We start from the raw sequence: 25,943 nt of genomic DNA on the forward strand, positions 1-25,943 counted from the left end.
TTCGAAAGAGGAAACAATTTGAGGACACGGGCTGAGGGAGAGAGACGACAAACCGAAGCGCAAAACAGGTAGTTTACTCGAAAGACTTTCCTGATAAAACATCTTCAAGCCTCCTCTAACTTACTCTCCCACCCGTTGCGTGTGGGGAGAACCCCGTCTTGTTCTCACGAAACGGAAAGATCCCAGCTCCTAAGGGAATTCTTGCCGCGCTCTCCTTCTTTCATGAAATGATTGTGCAGCTGTGCAGCAGGAAATATACGATTCAATTTGCAGCTACCTCCAAGCAACGAATGAACATTCTCCCCTATTTCCGGACAGTTGCGCGCCTTGAACGCCTCGTCGACTCAATAGATCATCCGCTGAACAGCGAACGGGACCTTGAAACGTATGAAAGACTTGCAAGGAAAGAGGAACTATCAGATAACTAGTTAGATGGATCGAGTCATGATCATGATTGATGACAAATCACTGGCTCCGTAGACTTCATCTCAAGCAGCACCCGCATTCTGTAATGTGTACATAGCTCTGTGTGGAATTTTGCTCGAAACATGAGGCTGGATAGGGGCTTGGAATGATGGTTACGGATTCTCACAAGAAAGACATTCAAGGGAGGGAATAGACGCGACTTGGAATCACACAAACATGGCCTCGACGTGATATAGTCACACAGGAGAATTGATTTTCCGGCTCCGTATTCATCCCCGCATCAACCTGAAGGAGTGCCGACGGTGCATCCGCAACGTCCGGTGCACGAGCCTTTACTCGCCTGCAAGACGCCCATCTGAGGAATATAAGACCTAGCAACATGAGTCAAGCACCCCAGTTAATACGGGCGAAACCGATAGCGTTCGTCCTGAGTCGTCACCGTCACAGTCATTGTATCGCTGAACCTTGCCAGCTGTCGAAAATGCCACACCAGAAAAGTTAGATGCTCAGGTGGCCAACCTTGTCGGAATTGCGTTCAGTTGGAATGTGTAGACGATTGCACGTATCCAAAACGTGATCGGCAGATCAAAGTGAACCAGAGGTTGGGTTTCCTCTACTATCATTCCAAGCTTACACTAATCAGGCCACTAGTTATGTCGAAGGTTTATTGCGTGAGATTGAGCAATTGAAAGCTCGTGATCACCGAGTCTCTGAACAGGCTGCTGAAATAAACAACTCCGTGATCGACTTTGATCAACCTCTTGACGCTATCGATGAAGCTTCCCAGCCGTCCCAGAACCCTCTCCTGGATGAACAACCATGGTTTCTGCCTGTTCATTCCTCCAAGGTCCCTATTCTAATAGGAGAAGTTGCCGATGCTGTGTTTGCAACCCGTCTTCGCCAACTCATCACAGGCAAGACTCTGAGCCATATCCCCCGTGTCACATATCCGGGCCATGACCAGATTTTAGAGCTTGCGAAGACCGAAATTCCCCAACCTCAACCCTCCCGTGCTCGATTTCTCCTCCGAGTCGCTTTAGAATATTTGGAGGGATCGTTCCATATTGTTCGCAAAAGCCTTGTTTGTGCTCTGTTAGAGAAATATCTCCATGCACCCCAATCACTCGATTCACTTTCGACCTGCAAAATCTTTGCACTTCTTGCCCTAGGGGAGCTTCACTCGAACCGTTTCCAGAATCAGGAAGCCCAAATAGCTGGCCTTGCGTACTGCAGTCATGCCAGTCGGGCTCATGGGCTGCTCGAAGAACGACCTTCTTTGGACTCAATTGAGGTTTCATTGATCTTGGTGAGCCGTCTATTTCGCAGCCTCAAGGTAGCGCCTCTAACAATTATAAAGTGCCTATACGCTCTTTGTATCAATAGACGTCATTCAGCATACTTCTTAGCAAGCTCAGCCATTCGCCGTGCTGTTGTTATGGGGCTGCATTTCGACTTTCCCAATCCTCATTTGAATGACCCTGAGCTGAAAGAGCATATCAAACGTCTGTGGTGGACATCATATGTGCTGGATCATTTATGTGCATCTATCAGCAGCCAACTGGTGTCTATTTCAGACAATGACATCTTTGTCGATCTCTCATTTACCCCAGACGTAGCACATGAACGACAGAGTGATTTCGCACATACGGAGTGGTTTTTGGCAAGGGTGCACCTGGCAAGAATTACAAGAAAAACAGTAGAGTCCGTCTACGATCGCAGGCAAAAAAAGGAGTCATTCTTGCAACGGGTGCAATATGCCCTTCGGGACCTCAAGCAATGGTTAAATGATCTACCAAGGGACATCCAGATGGGTACACAACCGTCACATTTGAAACCACGACCAATTCAGTCTCTCCACCTCACTTTCAATCAGGTATTTCCATCTCATCTCCCGGAGTTGTGGCCCGTCTGACCGATGCAGTCTGTTATTCTTGCGACACGGCCCGTTTTGCTTCACAAACTCCGAATGCACAAAGACTCAAATCGGGAAACTCCCACTGAAACGGATCAAATCGTTTCAAGCAACGTTCAAAGTCTAGCAGAAGCCTGCATCAGGTGTGCTCGGCACTCCTATTCTACCATTGTCGAATCTTGGATTGAAGGGAATTTCGGAACCTTTGACTACTTTAACACCCGGAATCTCTTTTCCGCAGCTACAGTTCTGGCTATTTCTTGTCTTCTCGGTGGTCCTGGTGGCGCTAAGGACTATGAGGATTTTGAGTTCGCCGGTGAACTCCTTGAAAAGCTACGTGACTCGGGGAGTTTTACTGCCATGGAATTCTGTCGACATGTTGAAGAGCTGAACGCAGATATTCGCTCATTCTGGTCTGGCTTACCAGGTACAGAAGCGCAAAGCTTCCAACACGATATCACAAGCGCCACCACCTACCCGACTCAAGAAGAGCATTTCCTGCAGCCACGATATTTGATGACATCAGACATGGCATTAGCAGAACCTTCAATTGAGGCATTTCTCCAAAGTGAACAAAGTTTGACTCAGCTGAATGCGTTTTGGGATCATACTGGACAGGAAGGGCTGTACTGGCCCACAGGTGATATTTTTTGATGGACCTAAATTCGCCATTTGTGACAGATCAATGAGCAAAATAACTGGCTTGAGTTTCACGAGTGTGAAATCTTTGATTGGACTCTGTACAATACGTTCGAGTATCTTATTGCCTCACCCAATCTTGTAATGTACCCCTTATGGCAGCATAAGGTAGGTTCGTTGTCGGGCACGTGGAATTTCATTGGTCGACCCGGGACGGAGACAAAACAGCCAATCACGGCGTAGGTGAGCTGATCCCGAGACCATCGTTGATGGGTCCGGAATAGAATTGTGGAACCCGCTGATGCAGGCTGATCTTGCACGTGTGGGTTCGTCTGGAACGAAGGTGCCGCCCGGGCCGTATATAGCAGGGACAGACAACAAGGTGATTGATAATGGTATGAACTAGTATGATATCAAGCGAATCGAAGTGGTGTTTTCCGATGAACCAAAATTTTCACAGTCTCTAGTGGGTCTTTGTAATATCAAGATTCCCCTTCTGCTTGCCAGCGAGGCTTGGCAAGTTGAATGCCGCCCGGGACCCTAACTGGGAGGCCGAAGCGGTGGAGAGGAGCGAATTGAGGTGGAGAGTGATAGAACATAACTGATCTGAATACTAAAGAGAGATATTGATATTTAGCCGACCCAGTTCACAAGGGCAGTATAAAACAACGATATCTCTGGCACAGGTAAGTGGATGAAGCAAAGGCCTCCTCAATGCGGATTTCTCGACTAGTCAAAATGCAGTACTCATATCACCACAATACGGAACGCTTGTCATCACAGGCGGAGGCCACTGCCGCTGTCTGTATGCGGAATCTTTCCAATTGGATGCCCGCTGTTGACGAAATCCGCACCTGGCCAGAATACACCATACAGCCCCTGCGCGCTCTCCCTAACCTTGCGCACAAACTGGGAGTCCGGGAAATCTTTGTCAAAGACGAAAGCAAACGTTTTGGAACAGGGATGGGTTCTTTTAAGGCGCTGGGTGCACCTTATTCAGTGTATAGGATCCTGGCAGAGGAAGTACATGCGAAAAAGGGTGTCTGGCCTTCGGCAGCCGAGCTTCGCACCGACAAATACCGCGATATCACAAATTCTGTCACCGTTTGCGTTGCAACGGACGGTAATCAAGGTCGTGGGTTAGCATATGGTGCTAAGACTTTCGGCTGTCACTGCGTTGACTACATTCACAACCATGTCAGCGACGGTCGTGCCAAGCGTATGATGGACTTGGGTGCAATTGTAATTCGAATCAACGGGGAATACGAGACTTCAGTCGCTCGAGCTAAAGAGGATGCTCGCATGAATGGCTGGTACTTTGTCAGCAGCACTTCGTGGTCGGACTTCGACAACGACGTACCTCAGCACGTCATGAACGCCTACATGGTTGTCCTCGAAGAGGCGATTGCACTGATCCCTCAACTTGATCGCATCTCTCATGTTTTTGTGTGCGGTGGTGTTGGTAGTATTGCGGCTGCTATTTTTCAAGGCTTCTACACCCATCTTCGTGGTGACAAGAACACACCTGCTCAACTGCCACGCTTTGTCGTTGTTGAGCCGTTGGAGGCAGATTGTCTCCTGCAGAGTGCGAAGAATGGCACGGCTTATCAGTCCAAAGGCACGCTTTGTACGCTGATGGCCGGTCTGGCTTGTCGTGCACCATCTCCAGCCGCGTGGAAACTCCTCAACTGGTTGGCTAGTGACTTCCTCGCGGTTCCTGATTCCATTGCAGTGGAGGGTATGAAGGCGTTGGCTAATGGTGATGAGGGTGATATTCCCGTCGTCTGTGGTGAGTCGTCAGCTGCCAGTATGGGTGTGCTGCTGGAATCAGTCTCAAATTCGAGCCTTCGTGAAAGTCTGGGCCTAGACGAGAACAGTCAAGTCATCATCTTCGGCTTGGAGGGCGCAACCGACCCCGATATATACGAGTCTCTCGTGGGCAAATCACCCACTACCGTTTTTGAGGCCCAGGATCGTTTCCATGCTAAGGCTTGCACTGACTTATCCTGATTAATATCCTTTATTTACGCTCAGCCATAAATTTAATTAGAATTGAAAAAAATGAATCTAAGACACTATTATGACTTGATTTTGTGAGCAAGAATATCCGTCAACCCCTTTCAGCAGTTGACGTAGAATATTTTCGAGTGCGTAAATTACTCAGACAAAGTCTACTCCATCTTCAAAGGAGCTTCTAAGCTATCTCTTGGTAACATTCATATTGACATGAATGGTCTTCGACTGGAGGTAGTTCTTGATGCCCTCAAGCCCTAGTTCGCGACCGTATCCACTTTGCTTCCAACCACCAAAGGGGGTATGTTGACTCGTAGCAAATGCACCGTTGATGCCAACAGCTCCGGCCTGGACTTTTCCCGCTACACGAAGTGCCTGGCCAATATCCGACGTGTAAATGCTCGCTAAGAATGGTTAGCCGGGGCCACAGTGACAGGAAGATGGTGCCTACAACCCAAACCATATGGTGTATCATTTGCGAGCTCGATAGCCTCTTCCTCAGTTCTGAATGTTTTGAGGACAATGACTGGACCAAATATTTCTTCTTTCCAGAGTTTACTGTTCCGGTCGGGTCCAAGTAGCACAGTTGGTTGGACAAACAACCCTTTAGTCCCCTGCTGTTCACCCCCGACAAGCGCCTCGAGGCCTTCTTGTTCGCCATGATGAAGGAGTTCCATGACATGGTTGAAGTGTAGTTGGTCTGCCAATGGACCGAAATCGGTTCCAAGAAGCTGTGGATCTCCCATTCTCTGGGCTGCCTCTTCAAATGCCGTCCGAAGCTTCTTCATAAATTTAACGGCAATATTTGCGTGCACTAAAACCCGGGATGAGGCGAAGCAAATCTGTCCCGAGTTTCGAAGAAAGCCGTCGCAGCAATGGATAACTGCGTTTGGAACATCGGCATCGTCGAACACCAACGCAGGTGATTTCCCTCCGAGCTCCAGTGTGACCTTTTTGAGGTTGGAGTTGGCCGCCGCGATCTGAACCGCACGCCCGGCAGCAGTTGATCCAGTGAAGGCAATTTTGGAAATCTCCATGTGACTGGAAAGTAGCGCTCCGATTTTTCCATCTCCTGTAAGAATATTAATCACACCTGCAGGGAAGCCCGCACGCTGGATTAAAGCCCCGTACTGTGCGAGAGAGATCGGCGACTTCTCGCTCGATTTAAGGACAAAGGTGTTTCCAGCAGCCATGGCAGGTGCAATCTTCCATGCCGACAGGATATGGGAAGCATTCCACGCGCAAATCCCGGCACAGACTCCCAGTGGCTCATATTGGACGATCTTGTATGTCCCATCGCCTTCCGGTGAGTATGCTTCGCCAGCAACTTTCCCTGCATAACCAGCATAATACCTCCACACTCCAGCTGAGGCAAGAATCATTCTCTTCGCTATCGAAATGGGCTGCCCCATGGCGATAGCTTCAAGGCGAGCGAGATTTTCTGCGTCTGCCTCAAGAAGTTCCGCAAATTTGACCATTGCGTTTCCTCGAACTGTGGCGGGGGTTTCTTTCCAGGAAGGAAAGGCATCTTTAGCAGCTCGGACTGCTCGCTCCACATCGGCCTCGCTAGCAACATGCATGTCTTCCACCGCCACGGAGTTATCGTATGGGTTCAAAATTCTCATTGTTGCTCCTGTACTCGACGGCGCATACTGCATTCGGTAAGTGAGTGTAAATGAACAACCAGTGGGGTTTCCTACCTGTCCATCAATAAAAAGCTCCTTGTGAAATGACATTTTGGGAGATTTCGATTTCGAAGATCAAGATTCCTGAGATATTTCGTATTTTAGAGTGTCAAAGCAAATGAACCAAGAGTTAGCTGAATGGGGCTTAATAAAGTGGACTGTCGCACACCTCACTGCACCATTGCGGAAAGGACCGGGATATCATATAGTGGACCATGACAATGGTTCCACATTGATCAAAGCCCAAGTCTGAGTGGGGTTGGAAAGTCTCGACAATTCGGGATTCCGCAGGTAAGGATTCAATAAAAAAAGGCGATTCAAACGAAAGGTTAAACATTCGGGGTCCCAATCTGGAATCTTTTCAAAGTGGCAAAGATGCCAGCACTTGAGTGATTAGTGGCTTATCTGGCAAGGCTCGCAGATGAAGTACCGTTTTCGCCCAGTACGGCGATCGAGATAAGCCACTGGAATAACGCTGGCTGGGGCAAGGAACTGGTGTCCGAGCCAGCCAATCGGGAATTATCTTTCTTTCGATGTCTCTTCGGCGAGCTCCCAACTAACCTTTTAGATGCCGTTTAGCGACAAATGCGGCCTAATGCCAAATCCCGAGTGGCAGACTGGGAATAGTCCGGGTCGGCCAATGAGCAGTTATCTCCCGGTTGTTTCGAACGCTTTCTCCTTCTGTGGCTGGAAATTGTATTTTACTAATTATAGAAGATTACTTTGTCTCTCTGATTCTGTGTTCTGGGGTTTTGAATCTTATTGCTTCAGTTTCCTTCAATCCGTGGTCTCCTCAAGCCTTGATTGACTCACAGGAAGAGCCTGCCTACTGGAAAATAAAATGTTGAAAATCAACAGTCTTATAGATTGTTTTAACGTATTTTACCTTTGTGTTATCGCAAAGCTCCCTGCATAGCTGGAATGAAGGAAGTGAACCATGTCAGGCCTACAATGCCTCAAGCTTCCGTTCACACAATGAGCGGAAGGGAAAAAGAGATAGCTCGGTTTATTTGCGATTGATTATGGCAACAGAGAAGCCCTCTGAGTTGAATTGATCTAAATTCCGGTGGTATTCGTATAGCTATACAATTTTTTGTCGTTCAACAGCCCTAAAGGCGCCCCGTGACGCGACCGGTATCTCGCCGCTCTTGTTCCAAAATCATCCCACGTCTGCCACCGCGTGTTCCATCGTCCGTCCCCTGAAAAGTACTTGGAGCATTGGGCTTCCATCGCCACAGATCTTGCAACTCCGAATCAAGATGTCCTTCAATGGCATCTGCAATCTTCTCTCCGATGATTGGGAAAACCTTGAACCCATGGCCACTATCCCCGGTTGCGACGAAGAGGCCACTTGCATGAGGGAGATAGTCGATTAGGAAGTCCCCAGTCGGTCTGTGAAGTGATCAGATTTCGAAGCTGCAAAACAAGCCATGTGCGAAGGGATTCTTACGTGTCGCAGTACCAGCACACTCGCGTCTTGGAGAAGCTACGACCCTTCCAGCTCGGGAACATCTCGACGAGGAAGTCTTTGCAAGCCTTCTCTGCTTCCGCGGGGATTGGCAGATCAGTGCGCGGGACGCTCACGGTGGTTTCGGTCGATGCATTCGGCGCATCTAGCGTGGGTCGTGGAATCATCATCTTTGTTGGGTTCTGATATCCGTATCCATGGCGGCCCATTTTCATTTCATTATCATGGGGAGGAAGCATGAACATCCCTCGGCTGACATTAAAGTAGATCGGACTCTCATCCAGGGCTTTTTGCTCGGAGGAGCTAATGGGCATATATGCTAGAACCTGGCCTGTAGCAGCGGCACGCCCTTCGACATCGACCAGCGAAGGGGTCCACGCGCCCGCTGCGACAATCACCAGGTCTGCATACATGCGAGAACCATCCAGCAGCTCCACGCCGGTGCAATGAATACCGCCACCCAGATGTTTGGCCTTTGTCTGGTAAAGAAGTCTCTTCACTCGGGCATTTGTTCGAACTTTGACCCGATCTCCTCCCAGGTACTGAGCCTTCTCCAGCGCGTATTTGACGCAGGCCTCAGCGTTGACCCAGCCGCACTGATTATTGACATAACCAAAATCTCCACTTGACCCGGGAGCAAGGGTTTCTCTGGCAACCGCATCTCGGTCGGGAAGCTCTTTGAGGTCCTGCAGCTTGAAGGAGTATTGCCCAGATCGTGCAAGCTCTTTCAAGTTCTCCAGACTTTCCTCCAGATACCCGTCCACATGCCCTTCAGTCCCAGGCTGTGCGGTCAGGATGAGTTTGGCCTCGTGGTATCTTCCTTGGCCACCCCACCCATTCGGCGACACGTCCTGCCATTTTTCCCGAGCTTCTGAGACAAGCCGAGTGTACGACTTGATTGCATAGTCGGCGCGCAGAATACGACTAGTGTCCACCGACGCGCCTTGCCCATTTAGCACCTCCGCGGCAGCATCTAGGAGGGTGATGGAAGAGTTGGCATAGTGAGGACGCTGGACAAGGGCGCAGGCTGTGCTTAGCCCCATAACACCACCTCCAATGATGAGGATCTCAGAAGGCAACGAAGTCGACATTATGAGCCTGAGACAAAATGGTGATCAAAAAAGTAATACAATATCGTTCCTATCGTTGCCATTCCTGGCAGCATCGGGACTCATATACGAGGGCCTCAATGCTGCCAATCGATATGGTGTGGCCGACGCTTTGCGATTTCGGTTCGATGCCTCGCTAAAACAGAGCTTAAACCAATGGGAATCGAGGGCCCGATAGCGGCCGTTATCAGCGGTGGGCATTAAGCTGCGCGCCCTTCGTGCTGCATTGGTGTTTCTGTGGATTGGCGATGGGTGGGTCGGAGCGAGACCCACCACCCCCTGGAGATTCGAGGCTTTCGGAAAGATCCAGAGAACAGACAATGTTTCGCACCCCAGTCCTCTAGCTCCACGGTCAGAGATCGTCGCTTCCGCGTGGCGTCGGAGTCGTTGGCGCTTCGCCACCCAGCCGAACGCCCTCTTGGCTCGTCGCCTTGCTGCAATGGTCACTCCCGGGTGAACTTTGAAGGATTCACTGCCTATCAATGAATACAGTCATCTGGCAGATCATGCCACTGTTGAGTATTCACTCACAGTCGTATCTCGGCGGAACAACCATCTTTTTCAAATTTATCTTTATGTAGCGAAGATTTCTATCCTATGGTGACGCTGCAAAATGGGAGCACCCACGACAGCGATTTGATTATAGGTTCAAGGCCAATCAAAGAATGCCCGAGATGCTTTCGAATAATTTCACTTGCCTTCTCCGTGTTGCTGATCATGGATCGGGTAACACAGGATTCAGCCGGAGGTTGCATGAATGCCATGTTTGAGCGAGCAGTATCTTGATTGCCATGAGGCATTTTCCGTGATCGTAATAATGGGCCACGGGAGTAGTAGTAAATATTGTGAATGGCCCATATGGACATAGGTGGAGTCCTCTACCCCAGGCCAAGGAATAATCATAGGTTCTATTCAACAGCTTCCGCACTGGCCAATGGTAGCTTCAGTCTCTGACGGAGTGGCATCAGCAAATGACACATGGGGCGAAAGCGAAAGGCTGCCCCGCTGCTGAGATATGGTGTTTCGGAGTCCAAATCGGTGACATCTAGCTTTGTATGATTATCTAGGTTCCCTTAGCCTCGGGCTAGAGCGGGGATCCCCCGCTTGTCCAGGCCAGGTTGACTGACCATTATCGCCCTTCTGCATGCTAATCGATCCATAGACTATGTATGATATGATTATTGAGCACCCCGTTGCTGGTTATCATCAAGAAATCGCGATGTAGCCAATAAAAAGCTACGCAGATGTGACTCCACAACCAGTCCAGCATCGTCTATTTAAAGGCAGTCGGCTCTCGGTAGATAGAGACATCAATCAACCAGTTCATCACTCTTATCTGTTCTACTTCTCTTCTCAAGAAATTCTCTAATTTCAACCTCTTCTCTATTCATCATGTCTGTCGAGACTTTCTTCAACAAGGATGGTGTCCACCGTATGTTATCCAATTTTATCCATTGTCTGCGCTCGGAATTCGAATTTGCTAACAATCCCATAGCCATTGGCCCTTACGTGAGCTCATATTACCCTACAATGATAGGAATTTTCTTTCTTAGATCAACTCCTAACTTTGAATGCCTTTCAGTCCCAAGTTACCCGTGGCGGAGGATTCGTCTTCCTGGCCGGCCAGGTCCCTACCGACAGTGCTGCTAAGCCCGTTGGAAACAACACCACCGAGAAGGCCCGTCGTATGTGCCAGAACGCCAAGCTTATGCTCGAGACCGCTGGCAGCAGCCTCGAGAAAGTTCTGAAAATCACCGTGAGTGGAATGTGCCAATCCGTCATCAAAAATAAAAGTTAATGATGAAATTCAGATCTACTTCTCCGATATCGATCGTGATTTCGACGCTGTTAACAAGGTTTTCGGCGAGTTCTTTACCTCGAAGCCGGCTCGTACCTCTGTTCAGGTTGCGCGACTCCCTCTCAACCTTGAATTCGAGATGGATGTCACTGCTTTGGCTTAAAGTCCAAAACTAAGCACAGAGCTGTGCTTGAGCGGCCTAGGCAATTTGAGAATTCTTAGAAGTCTGACAGCTCGTGAGCCTCGAATGTACATAGGGATCGCCTGAATAATGTGACTTTCCTTTATAGCCTTCATCTTCCCGCTTGCATTAGCAGAATCCTCCATCGTAGATGGGACAAGTGTCTACTAGTAGAGTGCAGGTGGTAGCATGTCCCGCAAGGAAATATAGAGTTGGCATCTACCAAGATATTCGATCTTAATGGCTTTATCTCAATCTGGAAGGTATGAGCCTTCAGCTATCTATATTTCTGACACAAAAATATTCTAAGTGGCTGGTATAACAGAAACCAGTCATTCTGAGGTAAGAGGCAGATTATGCGTTGAGAAAGCTTCTCAGAACAACAGAGTTTTGGAAGTTCGTAGTCCATAGAAATTCCTCCAAGCCGTGCTGCGAAGGGGCTAATATCGCAATGCTCCGTGGGGATGATTAGCGTATGCCAAGACCGTGATCTGATTACGGCGCAGGAAAGCCTCGTCTCGGCCTTGGGCCATTTTGTCGAGACTGGCGCCCACCAGCAGGGAGTCATGACATAGCGCCAAATATTTTAGGCGAAAGATAAGATCATTTTGCATTCAATGCAAAGAGACATTATTTAGGTGAATTACTGAAAACGTACGAGAACGGAAGCCAGAAAGTCAACACAATATGATTTAGCAAATTCTACCAAGGAGCCCCGTTTCCGTCAACAATTATATACATTGTCGGCGCACTAACCGCTAGACCAAAAACGATATATCGCGTCTAGTCAGACTAGCGACGGAGAGAATTACTGTCCCAACATACATTCATTCAGTGACAGGCATGGCACTCATGTCATGACACGACTACTTTGCTTTGGAACAGGAATATAAATCGAAGACAAGTACAGACGTAGAGAATAAGAGTAGACATATCATTCTCCTAGACCTGAAGTGCCCACTCCGCGATTCCTTTTGCATGGAGAGAGGTAGTCTCAAAGGCTGGCACTCTCATCTCATCGATATTGTAAACAAGCCTGAGCTCAGTGCAGGCCAGTGCAATGCAATCTACTTGGTGCTCCTCCACCAAGTTGATATAAGCTGCTTCAAATTGAGCTTTCACTTCTTCCTCAATTGGCTGTTTGCTCAAATCATTGAAAATATACCCATCAACTTTATCGCGAAACTCCTTGCGGGGCACAACCACCTCCAGTCCATATCGCTTCTCGAGTCGTGATTTGTAGAAGTCCTCCTCCATGACAGCTCGAGTTGCGATTAACCCGACTTTTCGAAATCCATGGTCAACGATTGCTCGCCCGGTAAAATCAACGATGTGTAAGACTGGCAGGCCGGTTCGGTCCTCGAGAGCGTCCACAGCTTTATGGGCAACATTTGCACACAACACCAAAGATTGTGCCCCGCCGTTTTGCAACTGCTGACCGGCATCGGAGAGTATCTTTATCATACCATTGAAGTCTCCGCTGGTGACATAATGGCCAATGTCGGCGTAGTCTACAGAGTTGATGAGCAGACTGGCAGAGTGAATGCCGCCGAGGACAGAACGGACATGGCTGTTGATTGCTTCGTAGTATACCGCTGTGGTCTGCCAAGACATCCCACCGATTAAGCCGACTGTTTTTGTCATTTCGTGAAACAGGGCTTGGATTGCCCTGTGCGAGAGAAAAGAGATGGAGATGCCAGGTTGGTTTGACTCTGGGTTGGCGGATACGCAGTAGACCGAGTAATAGAAATGTGTGAGTTAATAAGAGACCACCCCCTCTGCTTATCTTTCGTTTTAAAAAAGACCTCGCGGGGGAACCGATCGAATTGAAGGAAAAAAACCTATGTAATCAGAGGAAAACTCAATGACCGGAGAGTTTGTTGGCTTGATCGCTAAACCAGCTATGGAGCAAATCAGAGATCTCGCTCGGGATCTAGATATGGGACGGGCAAAAGAAATCTCAGAATTCAAGGGTTTCTGGTGTCATAAGTCTTCGAATCATGACATACTATTTGGTATATGCGACCCGTTTGGGTCTCCGATCCTACTCATAAAATGATCAACTTCCGATTGGCGCGCTCGGATTGAAAATATTTAGCCAATCATATCACATATTGAGTCAATTGGTCTCCACCCATATCGAACATGATCATGATGTGGAGGTAAGCTAGTGATCCCACAACGCGGGGAACATGAAAATGCTACGTACCTCTATCGTTATCACATCATTTATTAAATCGACTAAATTTATCAATATAGGTAAGAGAAGTTTTGGTTAGCCCGGGCGCTAGTGTGTCTGCTAGTGGTATTGGAGGTATGGTGGTTGCGGGGCCCCATATCACAGGACAACCTAGATAATGCAAATTCATGTTTGTGGAGAGGACTGATAGGTAGTGTAGGTACAATCTAAGAATTAGAGGTAACTTATATAGCTGTTTGTACTTTTGAGTACTACCCAATACCTAAGACTGACACTATTGGAATCGGCACTTCACTCCCTAGGTGCTTTAGTTGATCTGAATTGACGGCCACTTTAATCCGCATCCCAAGCATATATGGCTATAGGCGGGATACCAAATGCATTCACAAGTTGAGCTCGGTTGAATCCATGCATGATTGTTATCAGGCCTGCACATGATGCACGTGGGTGCTATCAGTCAGCAAGACATTTACAGTAGCACATATCAGGCTTTGGTAAGTTCAAAAAACATTATACCTAGCGTTAATTAAATATTTGGGTTTGATTAAGGCTTTGCTTGGGATTCAAATTCACATTTCGAAGGGTGGAGTGTAGAACCAGATTTACTTTCATATCAGTCAAATCATCTCAACACTTTCATTTCGAGGAACTCAATATTTTGACTTGAAATCCTTCGATCTTATGTACGGCCGTGTGATAGAACCACGTTGAAGAGGACTGCGATTGAACGCTGTGAAAAATCCCTTGCTTTTCCTGGCTTGGGATCTCAACTGTTTCCAGCAATGGTTTTTTTTTAATACCTTCTCAACTCGGAAATTCCATCTTTATTCAACAGAAAATCTCATGAACCCTCCCTTCAATGTAATTCAATGCAGACTAGCTGGAGGATTTTTGGGTGGAAACCAGTCACTGCGTTTGACTCCAAAATGAGCTTAAACATTTCATTGACTGGCTGGCTCGTTTATTTTTACAAAGTCCAATAAGATAGCTGAAGGTGGATTGCGATATTCATGATAACCCCTTACCCTGAATTAAGGCATAATCGTTGATAAACACCACTAAGCCAGCGAGGGCGCCGCTGATTTGAGAAATTTAGATTGTGTACCATCTTTGAATTCAGACAGATATGCACGGGATATCTCGGATATTGAGAGGCATCTCTTGTATCATGATTCCCGAGTTAGCCGGTACGCATTTTGTGGGCGAACTGCCGCTTGTGTCTAGGTCTACTTCAGGTGGCAACCTCGTAACAAATTGTTGATTGGACAATACCAGTGAGGGAACATGAGACTCTAGCCAAGGGCGTCCATTGTGGGTACCTAATCATGCGGGGAAATCTAGGCGCCATGCTGCTCATGTGTCCCGATGGACAAGATATAAACAACTGGACGGTTCCATCCGGCCTCTGAGAAGACACCAAGACATATATATTTTCATATCATTTGTCTTCAAGCTTTCTGGGCTAATTCATGGTTGAAGCAAAGTTCTTCGTCCCGTCATCACTTTTGAAATTAATTACATATCTCTCTACCGCCCCCCCCCCCCCCCACAAAAGGATCTGATTTGGGTTCCAAGCAAAAAACATGCTTACTTCGGATCAATCTCATCAACAGGCAGCGGACCTGGAATTTGGACATGAGCATGATTTGGACGGAATCAAGAAGAAAAACCAGAATCAGCCTGATATCAACACCGACAATGACCCATTTGGAAATGAAGAAACGGCTGAAGTCAAGTACCGTACAATGAAGTGGTGGTAAATGACATTTCCAACCCTCTTCCTCCCAGGGACGACATTCTGATTTTATACAGGCAATGTGGCACGCGTCAGTCTACATCAAATCGCTGGTATTTATATGTTCTAACCGAGCTGGCTATAGTGATGGTTGCGGAGAACATATCTCTAGGCATTCTTTCTCTGCCATCTGCAGTTGCGACGCTTGGAATGGTACCGTACGTTTCTTCGAGCTAACCCCCCTATCGAGATCGAATACTAAGCCGCGTTCCAGGTTTGCCGGCTTGGTCGTCTTCATCTCTGCTTTGTCATGGTACACTGGAATTATCATCGGACAATTCAAGATACGTCACCCTTGGGTACACAGTATGGCGGATGCTGGCCATGTTCTCTTCGACCCTATCGGACGAGAGATTATTGGGATCGGGCAATTATTACTTCTAATCTTCATCATGGGATCCCATATCGTTACTTTCACGATATTGATGAATACCCTGACAAATCACAGAACCTGCAGCATAGTATTTGGTTTGATTGGGTTGTTTATCTGCTTTCTCTGCGCCCTGCCACGCACCATGGAAAAGGTCGTGTGGATGTCGATCGCATGTAGGAACTCAAATGCCTCAAATTGGGGGGTTTTGTCTTTTCAAAGATCGCAGCTGAACTTTCTTTTCTTCTAGCTTTCCTCAGTATTCTGGTTGCTACCATCGCCACCATTATCGCAACGGGTATTGAAGCCAAGGAGCCGGTTGCTCTCGACTCTGTCCGTGAAGTCAGTTTTTACAAGGCTTTCTTGGCTGTCACCAATATTATTTTTGCTTACAGTGAGACTCATTCTTCGCGGATTAATGCCGTAACTAACAATTCAGTCGCTCATGTTGCTTTCTTTGGGTTCATTTCTGAGATGGAGGAGCCACACACATTCCCAAAATCTCTGGCGATGCTCCAGATCGTCGACACAGCCATGTATCTAATTACCGGTCTTCTCATCTATAGATACGTTGGACGTGATGTTCAGTCTCCAGCCCTTTCATCAGCAGGCCCTTTGATGAGAAAGGTCGCGTACGGTCTTGCAATTCCGACGGTGTGTTTTGCTTTCTCTGTTTTCCAAATCCTTATGGATCTTACTCTTGTCAGAAGCTTTATCCCAGTGAACTAATCTGCCCTGGATAACAGGTGATTATTTCTGGCGTGGTATTCGGTCACGTCGCTTCAAAATATGTTTACGTCCGTATGTATCGCGGATCTGACCGTATGCATGAACGGAGTTTCGTATCAGTGGGCTTTTGGGTTGGTATCGCTCTAATTATATGGACCATTGCATGGATTATTGCCGAATCAATCCCGGCATTCAACGATCTGCTCAGTCTAGTGGTAGGTCTATTCTCATATTTTAACAGCCTTCATGATTATTGACGATTGATAATCTTTCACAGAGCTCCTTATTTGGAAGTATCTTCAGCTGTGAGCCAACGACACCCCTCAACTTTGAGTTGACAAACGAATTAGGGGCACTGACTCTTTTCCGGAATAGACGGACTCCCTGCGATTTTCTGGCTATCTATGAATCGAGGAAGTTACAACGCATCGGCTTCGAAAATATTCTTGACGATGGTCAATATAGCCATAATTGGCATCGCGTTTGCAATTGTAAGCGAATGTGTCGCCTATGCTGTTCTCTAGTGATAAACTGACCAGTGAACTGCGTTTAGTGCGGCATGGGTCTCTATGTGTCAGGACGAGCTATAAAAGAAGGCTCATCCCATGGAAGCTGGGCTTGCTCTAGCAATATTTAATTGCTTGAGCTTTGCGACTAGTGGGGTATTATAGGAAGAGTCGTGCTATAATGGAATCTCAGTGTTGCCGACAGACAGCTGTCAAGAAACAGAAAATAATTTAGATTAGGCGGTGATGCACGTGGACAATAGATCAAGGGGAATTGTTGCGATCTATTGACAAAGAAGAGGGTTAAACTTATACCCCTGTCTTCAATTATTGGTACTCCTGGGAAAGAGATCAGGTTGCCGCGTAGACTGATCAGTTAATCTTTGGGCTCTTCGGGGTTGTCATTTACAAGGAGACGTGATTATTAGATTTTGTTATGTTTCACTCTTTACTTTAAATTGTGACAAATTAATTTGTGACCTGAATGGGAACTCGGAGGTTGAGGCTGGAGGTAAGAGCCACTGCCCCTGGTATATAGTATGACAAAGACAGTTCAATCAAGTAAATGCGAGAAACCAAGCAGGAGTGAAATGTTGGCGTGAGAAGCCTATCTCGTGGGCTTGTAATAGGGATCTGTACGACAGTCTTGTAACAATTTGAAGACAAGTCGCCGGTAGATTTGGCCCACTTTTGGGATTTGAGACACACTTCCGAGAGATTTATGCTCCTTCGATAAACGTTTCGATCCTCAAGGCCGAAATGATCTTCTCCAAATGACGCATCGGGAAAGTCTTCCCATTGTCTCGAACTGTGAAAGGTGATTGCCACAAGTTTTGCCGCCATTGACTTCAATTCCGGGGGCTTTTGCAGTGCGTGCGAGAAGAATTCAAGTTCCAGAGATGCCATAGCCTCAAACTTCCGCTCCATTCCTAACCCCGTCGCCGATGAAGAAAGTGAGTTGGGCTGCAGGGCTGAGGCAAAAAGCCTCCCGGAAATACCATTCCAAAGTCCACGCTTTAATACAATCTCTCTGTGTACACAGTACAGTAGACTATCAGAATGGCCGATTGGTGGCTGTTCATAGACCGTTGGAATGATCCAAACAGGTTTGGTCATAGAGGATAGTCTATGAGATGGATGGCCTTTCTTGGAGGGCGTGAATAAAGAGACACAAATGGAATAGGACGTTTCAACGCTGGAGGGGCTCAGGCCGTCTTTTGAAGCTGGATGCGTTCTAGACCTTGTTTTTCCCATAGATGGCGGTAGAAGAAGATGGGCCTCGGAGACATGGCGGTTCTGTTTGATATGTCGACAAATATGTGGAAGTAGACGATCGGGAACGGTGAATTGAAATTCAAAGCTGTAGACCCGTCCAGTCTTCAACACTTTAGGGATAGGAATTCCCATATTCTCCATTGGCTGGTGCATCGAGAGAAAGACATGTTTCGCTTTCGTTGACAATGACCCAGAACCTCCAGTATTGTTTTGCGAAACACCTGGTTAATAATTCAGTCTCAATATTCATTCGGCATTTAATTGAGTCCGTTGAAATACCCTGTAGTAATATCTGTATGCCTTCAATCTCGATGTCTTTATTCGTGATCACAGAAGCCACTCCGTCGATATGATCTCCTGTGGTATAAAAATGCCTGCCCTCTGCATCTTGCTTTGTTAGGCGTATGACAGTCTTCAAGGGCGACCTTTTCAGAAAAGATAGACGAGATGATTTCATATTTGATAGCCTGCGTTCGAAAGGGCTCGTGATCCATGAAACAGTTAGAATCTACAATCGGATGGTATATTTGGAAAGTACACTAACCTGTTGATCCCGCTAAAGATAGCCAAGAGTCAAGTTGGAAAAACCTCCTAACTAACAAATTTCTGTCGTAACCGGATATTTTTGAGTATACGCCATGTCAAGATTACGAGGCATCATTGCACAAATTTATGATCCGATCTATTTCCATCCGGGTGCAGGTACCCGAGAGTGGAACCGTTGGTTGTAGATTGATTGGTTGGATCGTAACCAGACAGCAAGAGCCAATCACGGAGCTTTAGGTATCTAGCCGAACGGGCGAACCGGCGTTGGTGACGAAATTTTTAGATGGATGTATGAAGACCACTTTTAAGAAAATGATTGAAAATTATATCCTTCCGGGCACCCAGGTGTCTGACTGAATCAGAAGAAGCTGAGAAGCCGACTCACTTGAATCATGGACTTGGAAAGGAAACAGGGAAACGACCGCTGGATTTGAGAATGTGGCTGGTAGATGGATAGCCCGGTAACAGAAAGGAAAGAGCTGGACAAAGTGGTAGCCAACTTCAAGCCTTAGGCAAATCCCATTTCTGGATATCAGTTGCGGGGCACTGATATTGAGTGTGGAAAAACCTTCGATTTTAGGAAGCAGCGAAACAAAAGAAGGCTTTCCTAAGACTTTTATGCGGTTGGATGTTCAAGATCAAATTCAAATGCTTCAAGGCCACAATTCAGTCTGAATCCACTGAGAGTGAGGGCTATGGTCCTTTGTCCACTTCCACCTCTGCAGTTTCCTACTGTCTGACAAATCGAGCAATTCAACGATTTCCGGGATAATGGCAACGACTCGGAAGTTTTCTCGCGCCTCGGGGTCATAGAGATCGGTGACAAGATGCCCCTTAGCCCCGGGGCAATCATCAGGCAAAGAGTGCTTCGGCTTGCCCGGGGAGCGCGATCTGAAAGAGCCTAATCTTCTGGTCAATACAAACGACATTTTACCGATACGGAATTCTGGCCAGCAAATGTACTGGTGGGCGGTAAGAACATTACCTCTCATTAACGGGGAGTGGTTGGCGAAGTACTTTGTCACGGCATAATCCCAGTCAAAGGGTGTGTCTCCGACTCCTTGATGATCTGTTGGTTGTAATTGCTTCTCGATCGCGGATCTGGATTCTTTCTCTGCAGCGTCCATCTCACCGCACGGATTTCCGAGCACCCACGCTTTGCCCTGTATACCCCATTGTGACGAAGCCTCTTTGAGCCAGAAGAGTGCTTCTATCTCCTGGTTCGATGACTGAAGCTCTTTCAACTTCTCCATTCGAGAGTCGGTTGTAAAAGTGAACATGTCGCTTTCGACAGAGGGCAGATTGCTGCCATTGGCAACTTGTTCGTCCAAGTCTGCCTTCCCACTTGGATGTAGGTCAAGATCTGGGAAGAATCCACGGAATCCACAGACACGGACGCGAGGCACTGCCTGCCCTTTTTCATTCCTGCCGACTGTTGCGATTGTAAACTCATATCCCGGAGTTTGGTGTAGATGAACATCCAGAATATCCCTCCATGGAGCTCGAGGAGAAACATTCGGTGACGCAGCAGGCATGGTGATAGAAACGAAACTTGCAGATGATAGAATCCTCGCAACACACCCAGGATGTAGATGTCGGGAAAGATGTTCATTGGTCTAGAATTGAAGACAGGACTGTCAAAGTAAGGAGAGCGATCTGGTCAGGGAGGGCCTATCACATGATCACTATGACTGTCGGGCAGATGCTTCAAGTCATATGACGAGAGAACTCTCGATGCGTCTTTGACTGTGGCCATACTTCCATATCGGGACCGAGCAACCCTCAGGCTGAGCTTGCCAACAGTCAAGCACGACAACGCGATCCACCCAACCCCTCAATGCACGCTGATTGGCTTCGTGGCGAGAAGACCGACCAGACCAATGACAGCGCAGCTGAGTACATGCCCCACTCTAAGGTTTTCGAACGTTCGTCCAGAAAGTCTGTGCCGCTTCATTTCTTCTCACCAGCAAAATTATTCGATTGCCAAAGTCAACGATTTGGAGACCAGCCTTGTATCTTCCTTATTAGCATTCAGCGAGAAGGATCACTGCGATCTCATTTGCGAGACCCGAATCCGGCCGTATAGGCTTATCGCCGGCCCTTCCGAACTGTTCACGTCACGAAACTCAAAAGGTTTTTGTTCCAAATGGACCCCCAAGCCAATGCAGAACTGGCCCTGCTTATCACATTCATTCCTCATAGGAAAAGTAAAGAATCATGCGGCGATCGACGTTGCTTGAGTCTCGTGCGTCCTTAAGCCAGCAGCCGATCGGCGATAAGTCTGCGGAGACCACAGAAGGCCCAGGCTCCTCCGATGACGAAGATGACAAGCGCTCATTTCCTGAGAATAGCCTACAGGCATGGTCATGCCTCCTAGGCTCGTTTTTGATGATGTTTCCATCATTTGGCTTTCAGACTGCCAGTATGCACTAGACCACTCCTATCTGGCTGGCAAAGATGCTAACTCAAATCAAGTTGGATCTGTTCAGGACTATATAGATACTCATCAACTGGCAGACTATAGCGTCAGTGAAGTTGGCTGGATCACTGCAGTTCTGGTCTTTCTGACTCTCTTCCTTGGGGTTCAAGTTGGACCTCTGTTTGATCGGTACGGATCGAGATTTCTGATCATTGTTGGGAGCCTAGGCAACTTTCTCTGTTACATGTTGCTGGCACAGTGCTCCCAATATTGGCACTTCATGCTTTGTTTGGGGATCCTGGGGGGTATATCATCCGCTATCATCACCACGGTTTCTCTCGCAGTCTTAAGCCATTGGTTTTATCGACGCCGTGGTTTTGCATCTGGGATTTGCATGGCAGGATCATCAACTGGCGGGGCTCTTATTCCTTTAATGCTTCGCTCTCTTTTCCAGAAATATGGCTGGCTATGGTCCATACGAATCGTTGCTTTCGTAGCCCTCGGATGCTATATGCTTGGTGTATTGCTGATAAAGGAGCGACTCCCCACCAAAGCTACGACCAAGGCAACTATTGATTTCAAGGCATTCGCTTCCCCACGACTTTGCTTCCTCGCCGTTGCAGTTTTCTGTTTTGAGTTCATAATCTTTGGCTGCGCTGCATTACTGCCCACATATGTGCGCTATGCAGGCATGTCGGAGGACGTCCAATTCTATTCACTGACACTATTAAACGGGATGAGCCTATTCGGAAGGGTTATTCCAGGGTTTGCTGCTGATCAGCTTGGAAGATTCAACACGCTTTTGTCAATGGTATGTGTCACGCTGATCGTCATGGCGGCCGTATGGCTTCCAATTGGGGATCAAGACTCAGCGACACTATACGTTGTGGTTGCCATATTTGGGTTTGGCTCCGGCGCGTGGTTATCATTGGCCCCTGTCTGTGCAGGGCAGCTCTGCCGCACGGAAGACTATGGTCGATTCTATGGCACCATTTACAGTGTGGCTTCGTTTGGAGTTTTGTTGACGGTGCCCGTCGGCGGGCAACTGCTGCAATCGACCAGCCCCCAAGTGTTGATTGGATTCTATTCAGCAGTATTGCTCGTGGGGTTGATTAGCATGATTCTTTCGCGTTGGGCGTTACTGGATTGGAAGTGGAAGTGGCTAGTTAAGATTTGATCGTGCACCCGATCCTATTCCTCATGCCCATGTTGTAACTCGGGAATGTTGTCGAACAGCATGAGCGGGATCCAGATATCAGTTGTCAAAAGATTCTGCAATCTTGAAAAAGAAAATTGATAATTCCTGGAATGAAGAATTCTTTTTGGATCTCAAAGACACATCATGAGGCTTTCAAGCTCGTTTGTCGGACTAGCTTCGGCGAACCCTCAGACAAGGGTTGAGGTCACTTGGATACTCTGGGGGGGAGAACCTTGGTCTAATCTTGCTGGGTTATAATATACAGGAGAGGGAGGTTACGAGGCCTTATTTATATGCACTAGGAATTTCAGCGTTTCTGAATATATAGTGAGGCACTTTTGCTTTTCGGGCACCTAATAAGAAAGTATTGGCGTGATTATATTACCACGGGCTAGTCAGGGCCGCATACCATGTGTTAAAAGGGAATCTTGTCTATGGATTGGTCTGGCCAGCATCGCGACTTGCGTTGGCCTGAAGCTCCGAGGCAAAACCATTGGAGGAGCCAACTACGTGCAGCAGACTCCGATTGGACACTTCGGAGGTGCTACAGTATCACCAATCAGCACAGAACTGACGAACGGGCTTGTCTACTTCGGCCCCGGGCCATCATCTCGGTGAAACCCCTCCTGTTTTTCGGATGAGGGGGAGCTCCTGCACATTTCGCCATAGTAATATAGGGACGCACGACAAGGGGGCTCTAAACTTTCCAGCGAAAAACTGAAGTCCAAACAAGTCTAGATGGAAGGGCTGGAAGGGCAAAGGTAGTCGACACCTGCGAAGTCAGGCTCCACGGTAACAATCCGTTTCGCCGACGTGGGCCTTTGCCGAGTCGCCACTCCGCTCCATCACACGAGCCCCATGATTCTCTCGAGACGCCATCCGGACTAGGGACTAGAGCTGCCACAGGTGATGGTGAAGATCGATCGTTCCGAGGCTTGCATGCTGCGAACTGACCAGTAGGACCCCTGGAGCTGAAATGAAGACTGCCGACTCAACCGCAGTGGTAAAACGGAAGACGCGGAGTGGCTGCTTTACTTGCAAGTAAGTCTGAAGCCATCGTTGCTATTTCTTCTCGCCATTCAACTGCTGACTCTATGCCTTCATAGATCTCGGTTCGTGAACACAAGCCATCGAGCGATATCTAATCCCCACTAATCAACGATGTAGACGCGTCAAGTGTGACGAGACCAAGCCATCCTGCTGGCGATGTATTTCGACGAAACGGATATGCGAGGGCTATCCCACTCCCCCTCAACACAGCCTCTCGTTCGACTCTTTGACGGATGAAGAGCGTCGAGCCTTCCTCTTCTTTCGCAGCAGAACTGCCCACCGAATCTTTGGCCACCGCGATGCGGAAATTTGGCTTCCAACTATACTCCAACTTGGCCACAAGGAAGCTCCAGTCAAGCATGCCCTGACCGCATTGGCATCACTGCATGAGAGCATGGAGCCTGACGATGCTTGCATCTCCATCCGCCGATCCGAGAAACATGCTCAACTGTCTTCACAAATCTTGGCGCTGAAACATTATACGTCCGCCATTAAATCCGTGCAGACAGAATCACCACATTCATCTTTTCGGCCGGATACGGTGCTCATTCTATGTATCCTATTCGTCTGTTTCGAGCAATTTCGAAGCGGCGATGCTGCCTGTCTGCTTCACTTACGTGCAGGCTTCAGATTACTATATTGGTGGAGAAATAGTACTACCACCTACAGCAAGCTGCACGAGTACTCTAGGCCAACTCTAGACCTCATCAATAATCAGATAACACCAACCTTGCAACGTTTGCGTGTGCAGTTCTCTCTATGTATGGACTCCCGCCACGCGCTGAAAGATCTAGGGGTCCCACTCTGCCTGCCATTTCCAACAATCCCATCGTCCTACCCTTCCCTCGATTCCGCCCGAAATGACTACGACCGAGTGATGAATCATATTTTTTCTTCCTTAGAGCGTGAGGATACTACCGGTGGTGAATCCCCAAAGCCAGCTTTAAGTACGCTTTTGCGGCAGTGGAAGAATGCTCTGGACTTCTCTGATTTTTCTGAAGAGTCTCTAACATTGCAGGAGTGCACGAAGAAACTCTTGAATCTATACTACCATGTGTCGGTCATTGTCACAGAAACTTATAGTTCCAAGGATGAAACCATCTTTGACGGGTACACTGATCACTTTCAAACCGCCGTTGAGCTTGCAGAGAATATCACCGACATGGATCGCAATGAATTGCAAGGTTTCAGTTTGCTGTTTAGCTTTGATCTTGGCATCACTCCGCCGATGTTCCTTGTTGCTTCTCGATGCCGCCACCCGCTTATTCGTCGACGGGCTATGAATTTGATGATCCAGTCCCCCTTCTATCATGGCGCGTGGCAAGATCGATATTCGGGTCTCTGTGCACAACGAATCATCAAGATCGAAGAACTGGAGGCCGGTTTCCTCGTGGACGACATCAACGTCCCAGAACAGAACCGGATACGGAAAATCTCGGCGGACATTGAAGAGACACAGTCCGAGATTTCAATGCAATTTCGTAGGTGGCCATTCACCGTAGATGCTCCGGTTAACACAACTATTGTGAAACTGCAGTCATGAGTGCGAGGCGTTACATACTATGCCAGCTTTCCACTAGTTTTGCCAATCATCTTCCACCAATTCGGCACTGTTAATTAAAATGAGAGAAGATATGTTTGTAATTTATATGATGTCGGGTTGGTTCTGGTATGAATTAGCCTGAGTTTGGTCTAAATTAGCATCGGCATTTCGAGTTACTATGGACGAATCTTACACTATTTCATGAATTTTGAAAGCTCAACCAACATGTTTCTTTGTTGTTTGCATTGACTGGTGTGAAATTCTTTTACGAATTGAATAACACCGTCGTAACAGAATATGTTTGGTTGCGCCGGAGTTCACATGTGCTAGCGAATAGAAATGATTGCTGGCTTCTCGAGAGGAGACATGCTAAGAGACCAGAGTACTAGAAGTTTCCCTTTGCAATGCCCGTCATTAAATCGATATGACCAATAAACTAGGATGTCGGTGTCCTCTAGCTTCAACAATTCGCCTGTTCGCTGTTTTGGAGGAACGACCATTGAGAAGAACCTAATATCTCGGGTGGGTGTTTCCCCCAGTTTCCCGCCCCAGAAGTCGACTGAAGGATAGTAGTAGTAGTAGTAGTAGTAGTAGTAGTAGTAGTAGTAGGTATCATTTACACTGGCCCCTCGTCGAAACGATATGCATAAGGAGAGTGATACTGAAAACAAGCTGCATTATCTCCGTGTTCCGAGTGGTCACATCGGTTCCCCACATATGCCGACAAATCAATGATCATACTCAGAGAGTGGTTCTATCTAGCAGCTATCATAATAATGGCCGTAAAATATTCGTGGGTGAGAGTAACTGGGCTTTCATTCGAGGTGAGAGCCTTACGCCGATTGGTCAGAATGAGTTATTCAGGAAACTGCCAGTCAGAAGGCTTCATTCCATCCCATGTGGTACTATGGGGCGCCCGGCTAGATTACACTTCGCCGAATGATACAACTTGGATGGAGTCGGACCATAGCCTTCAACGGACTGATGCTACGTAATCATAGCTATTTTACTCATATAACGAATGCAGGAGTCCGAAAATATGTCTCGAGAAACTCACCAGCCACAACGTCCTGCGAACGTT

At 47.6% G+C, this 25,943-nt stretch overlaps 12 protein-coding genes across 12 annotated transcripts; 6 read left to right on the forward strand and 6 right to left on the reverse strand.

Moving 5' to 3' along the window:
- Window positions 1–805: 805 nt before the first annotated feature.
- Window positions 806–3,017, forward strand: BO79DRAFT_247035 (fungal specific transcription factor domain-containing protein; the record flags this gene model as incomplete). Its single annotated transcript, XM_025685620.1, has 4 exons — window positions 806–846; window positions 1,078–1,732; window positions 1,784–2,299; window positions 2,348–3,017. 4 exons carry the CDS (start codon window positions 806–808, stop codon window positions 2,990–2,992), a joined length of 1,857 nt encoding a protein of 618 aa, XP_025537220.1. The 3' UTR covers window positions 2,993–3,017.
- A 674-nt stretch (window positions 3,018–3,691) lies between these two features.
- BO79DRAFT_153924 (tryptophan synthase beta subunit-like PLP-dependent enzyme) lies at window positions 3,692–4,987 on the forward strand (the record flags this gene model as incomplete). The annotated part of the gene is made up of 1 exon (XM_025678737.1): window positions 3,692–4,987. The coding sequence occupies one exon, from the start codon at window positions 3,692–3,694 to the stop codon at window positions 4,985–4,987; it is 1,296 nt and encodes a 431-aa protein (XP_025537221.1).
- Window positions 4,988–5,149: 162 nt separating this feature from the next.
- On the reverse strand, window positions 5,150–6,726 carry BO79DRAFT_289296 (aldehyde dehydrogenase family protein; the record flags this gene model as incomplete). Its single annotated transcript, XM_025688765.1, has 3 exons — window positions 5,150–5,394; window positions 5,442–6,642; window positions 6,691–6,726. The coding sequence occupies 3 exons, from the start codon at window positions 6,724–6,726 to the stop codon at window positions 5,177–5,179; spliced, it is 1,455 nt and encodes a 484-aa protein (XP_025537222.1). The 3' UTR covers window positions 5,150–5,176.
- Window positions 6,727–7,784: 1,058 nt separating this feature from the next.
- Window positions 7,785–9,234, reverse strand: BO79DRAFT_289297 (NAD(P)/FAD-dependent oxidoreductase; the record flags this gene model as incomplete). Its single annotated transcript, XM_025688766.1, has 2 exons — window positions 7,785–8,067; window positions 8,126–9,234. 2 exons carry the CDS (start codon window positions 9,232–9,234, stop codon window positions 7,785–7,787), a joined length of 1,392 nt encoding a protein of 463 aa, XP_025537223.1.
- Window positions 9,235–9,258: 24 nt separating this feature from the next.
- On the reverse strand, window positions 9,259–9,808 carry BO79DRAFT_257553 (uncharacterized protein; the record flags this gene model as incomplete). The annotated part of the gene is made up of 2 exons (XM_025686251.1): window positions 9,259–9,728; window positions 9,784–9,808. The coding sequence occupies 2 exons, from the start codon at window positions 9,806–9,808 to the stop codon at window positions 9,259–9,261; spliced, it is 495 nt and encodes a 164-aa protein (XP_025537224.1).
- Window positions 9,809–10,644: 836 nt separating this feature from the next.
- BO79DRAFT_289298 (RidA family protein) lies at window positions 10,645–11,213 on the forward strand (the record flags this gene model as incomplete). The annotated part of the gene is made up of 4 exons (XM_025688767.1): window positions 10,645–10,684; window positions 10,748–10,761; window positions 10,835–11,008; window positions 11,064–11,213. 4 exons carry the CDS (start codon window positions 10,645–10,647, stop codon window positions 11,211–11,213), a joined length of 378 nt encoding a protein of 125 aa, XP_025537225.1.
- Window positions 11,214–12,173: 960 nt separating this feature from the next.
- Window positions 12,174–12,875, reverse strand: BO79DRAFT_230785 (aspartate/glutamate racemase family protein; the record flags this gene model as incomplete). Its single annotated transcript, XM_025684117.1, has 1 exon — window positions 12,174–12,875. One exon carries the CDS (start codon window positions 12,873–12,875, stop codon window positions 12,174–12,176), a length of 702 nt encoding a protein of 233 aa, XP_025537226.1.
- A 2,139-nt stretch (window positions 12,876–15,014) lies between these two features.
- BO79DRAFT_271161 (putative amino acid transporter) lies at window positions 15,015–16,962 on the forward strand (the record flags this gene model as incomplete). Its single annotated transcript, XM_025687341.1, has 10 exons — window positions 15,015–15,187; window positions 15,244–15,257; window positions 15,312–15,384; window positions 15,441–15,772; window positions 15,847–15,990; window positions 16,036–16,250; window positions 16,343–16,540; window positions 16,603–16,630; window positions 16,701–16,816; window positions 16,879–16,962. The coding sequence occupies 10 exons, from the start codon at window positions 15,015–15,017 to the stop codon at window positions 16,960–16,962; spliced, it is 1,377 nt and encodes a 458-aa protein (XP_025537227.1).
- A 337-nt stretch (window positions 16,963–17,299) lies between these two features.
- On the reverse strand, window positions 17,300–18,563 carry BO79DRAFT_153844 (uncharacterized protein; the record flags this gene model as incomplete). Its single annotated transcript, XM_025678730.1, has 2 exons — window positions 17,300–18,303; window positions 18,386–18,563. The coding sequence occupies 2 exons, from the start codon at window positions 18,561–18,563 to the stop codon at window positions 17,300–17,302; spliced, it is 1,182 nt and encodes a 393-aa protein (XP_025537228.1).
- Window positions 18,564–19,305: 742 nt separating this feature from the next.
- Window positions 19,306–20,338, reverse strand: BO79DRAFT_271166 (uncharacterized protein; the record flags this gene model as incomplete). Its single annotated transcript, XM_025687342.1, has 2 exons — window positions 19,638–20,338; window positions 19,306–19,553 (listed from the first exon to the last, which is right to left on the reverse strand). The coding sequence occupies exons 1-2, from the start codon at window positions 20,185–20,187 to the stop codon at window positions 19,306–19,308; spliced, it is 798 nt and encodes a 265-aa protein (XP_025537229.1). The 5' UTR covers window positions 20,188–20,338.
- A 296-nt stretch (window positions 20,339–20,634) lies between these two features.
- BO79DRAFT_199601 (MCT family MFS transporter) lies at window positions 20,635–22,551 on the forward strand. Its single transcript, XM_025681430.1, has 3 exons — window positions 20,635–20,785; window positions 20,855–21,074; window positions 21,128–22,551. Exons 2-3 carry the CDS (start codon window positions 20,870–20,872, stop codon window positions 22,246–22,248), a joined length of 1,326 nt encoding a protein of 441 aa, XP_025537230.1. The 5' UTR covers window positions 20,635–20,785; window positions 20,855–20,869; the 3' UTR covers window positions 22,249–22,551.
- A 411-nt stretch (window positions 22,552–22,962) lies between these two features.
- Window positions 22,963–24,946, forward strand: BO79DRAFT_271170 (Zn(II)2Cys6 transcription factor). Its single transcript, XM_025687343.1, has 3 exons — window positions 22,963–23,310; window positions 23,376–23,381; window positions 23,437–24,946. Exons 1-3 carry the CDS (start codon window positions 23,246–23,248, stop codon window positions 24,860–24,862), a joined length of 1,497 nt encoding a protein of 498 aa, XP_025537231.1. The 5' UTR covers window positions 22,963–23,245; the 3' UTR covers window positions 24,863–24,946.
- The last annotated feature ends 997 nt before the right edge of the window (window positions 24,947–25,943 follow it).

The sequence above is a fragment of the Aspergillus costaricaensis genome (assembly GCF_003184835.1).
Source record: "Aspergillus costaricaensis CBS 115574 unplaced genomic scaffold BO79scaffold_26, whole genome shotgun sequence".
Classification (NCBI taxonomy): Eukaryota; Fungi; Ascomycota; class Eurotiomycetes; order Eurotiales; family Aspergillaceae; genus Aspergillus; species Aspergillus costaricensis.

Bases quoted from the DNA above. Each gene is read 5' to 3' on its own strand.
- BO79DRAFT_271170 (XM_025687343.1), top strand. From the start codon at position 23,246: ATGAAGACTGCCGACTCAACCGCAGTGGTAAAACGGAAGACGCGGAGT.
- BO79DRAFT_199601 (XM_025681430.1), top strand. From the start codon at position 20,870: ATGCGGCGATCGACGTTGCTTGAGTCTCGTGCGTCCTTAAGCCAGCAG. The intron at 21,075-21,127 runs GTATGCACTAGA...ACTCAAATCAAG, and splicing joins ATTTGGCTTTCAGACTGCCA to TTGGATCTGTTCAGGACTAT.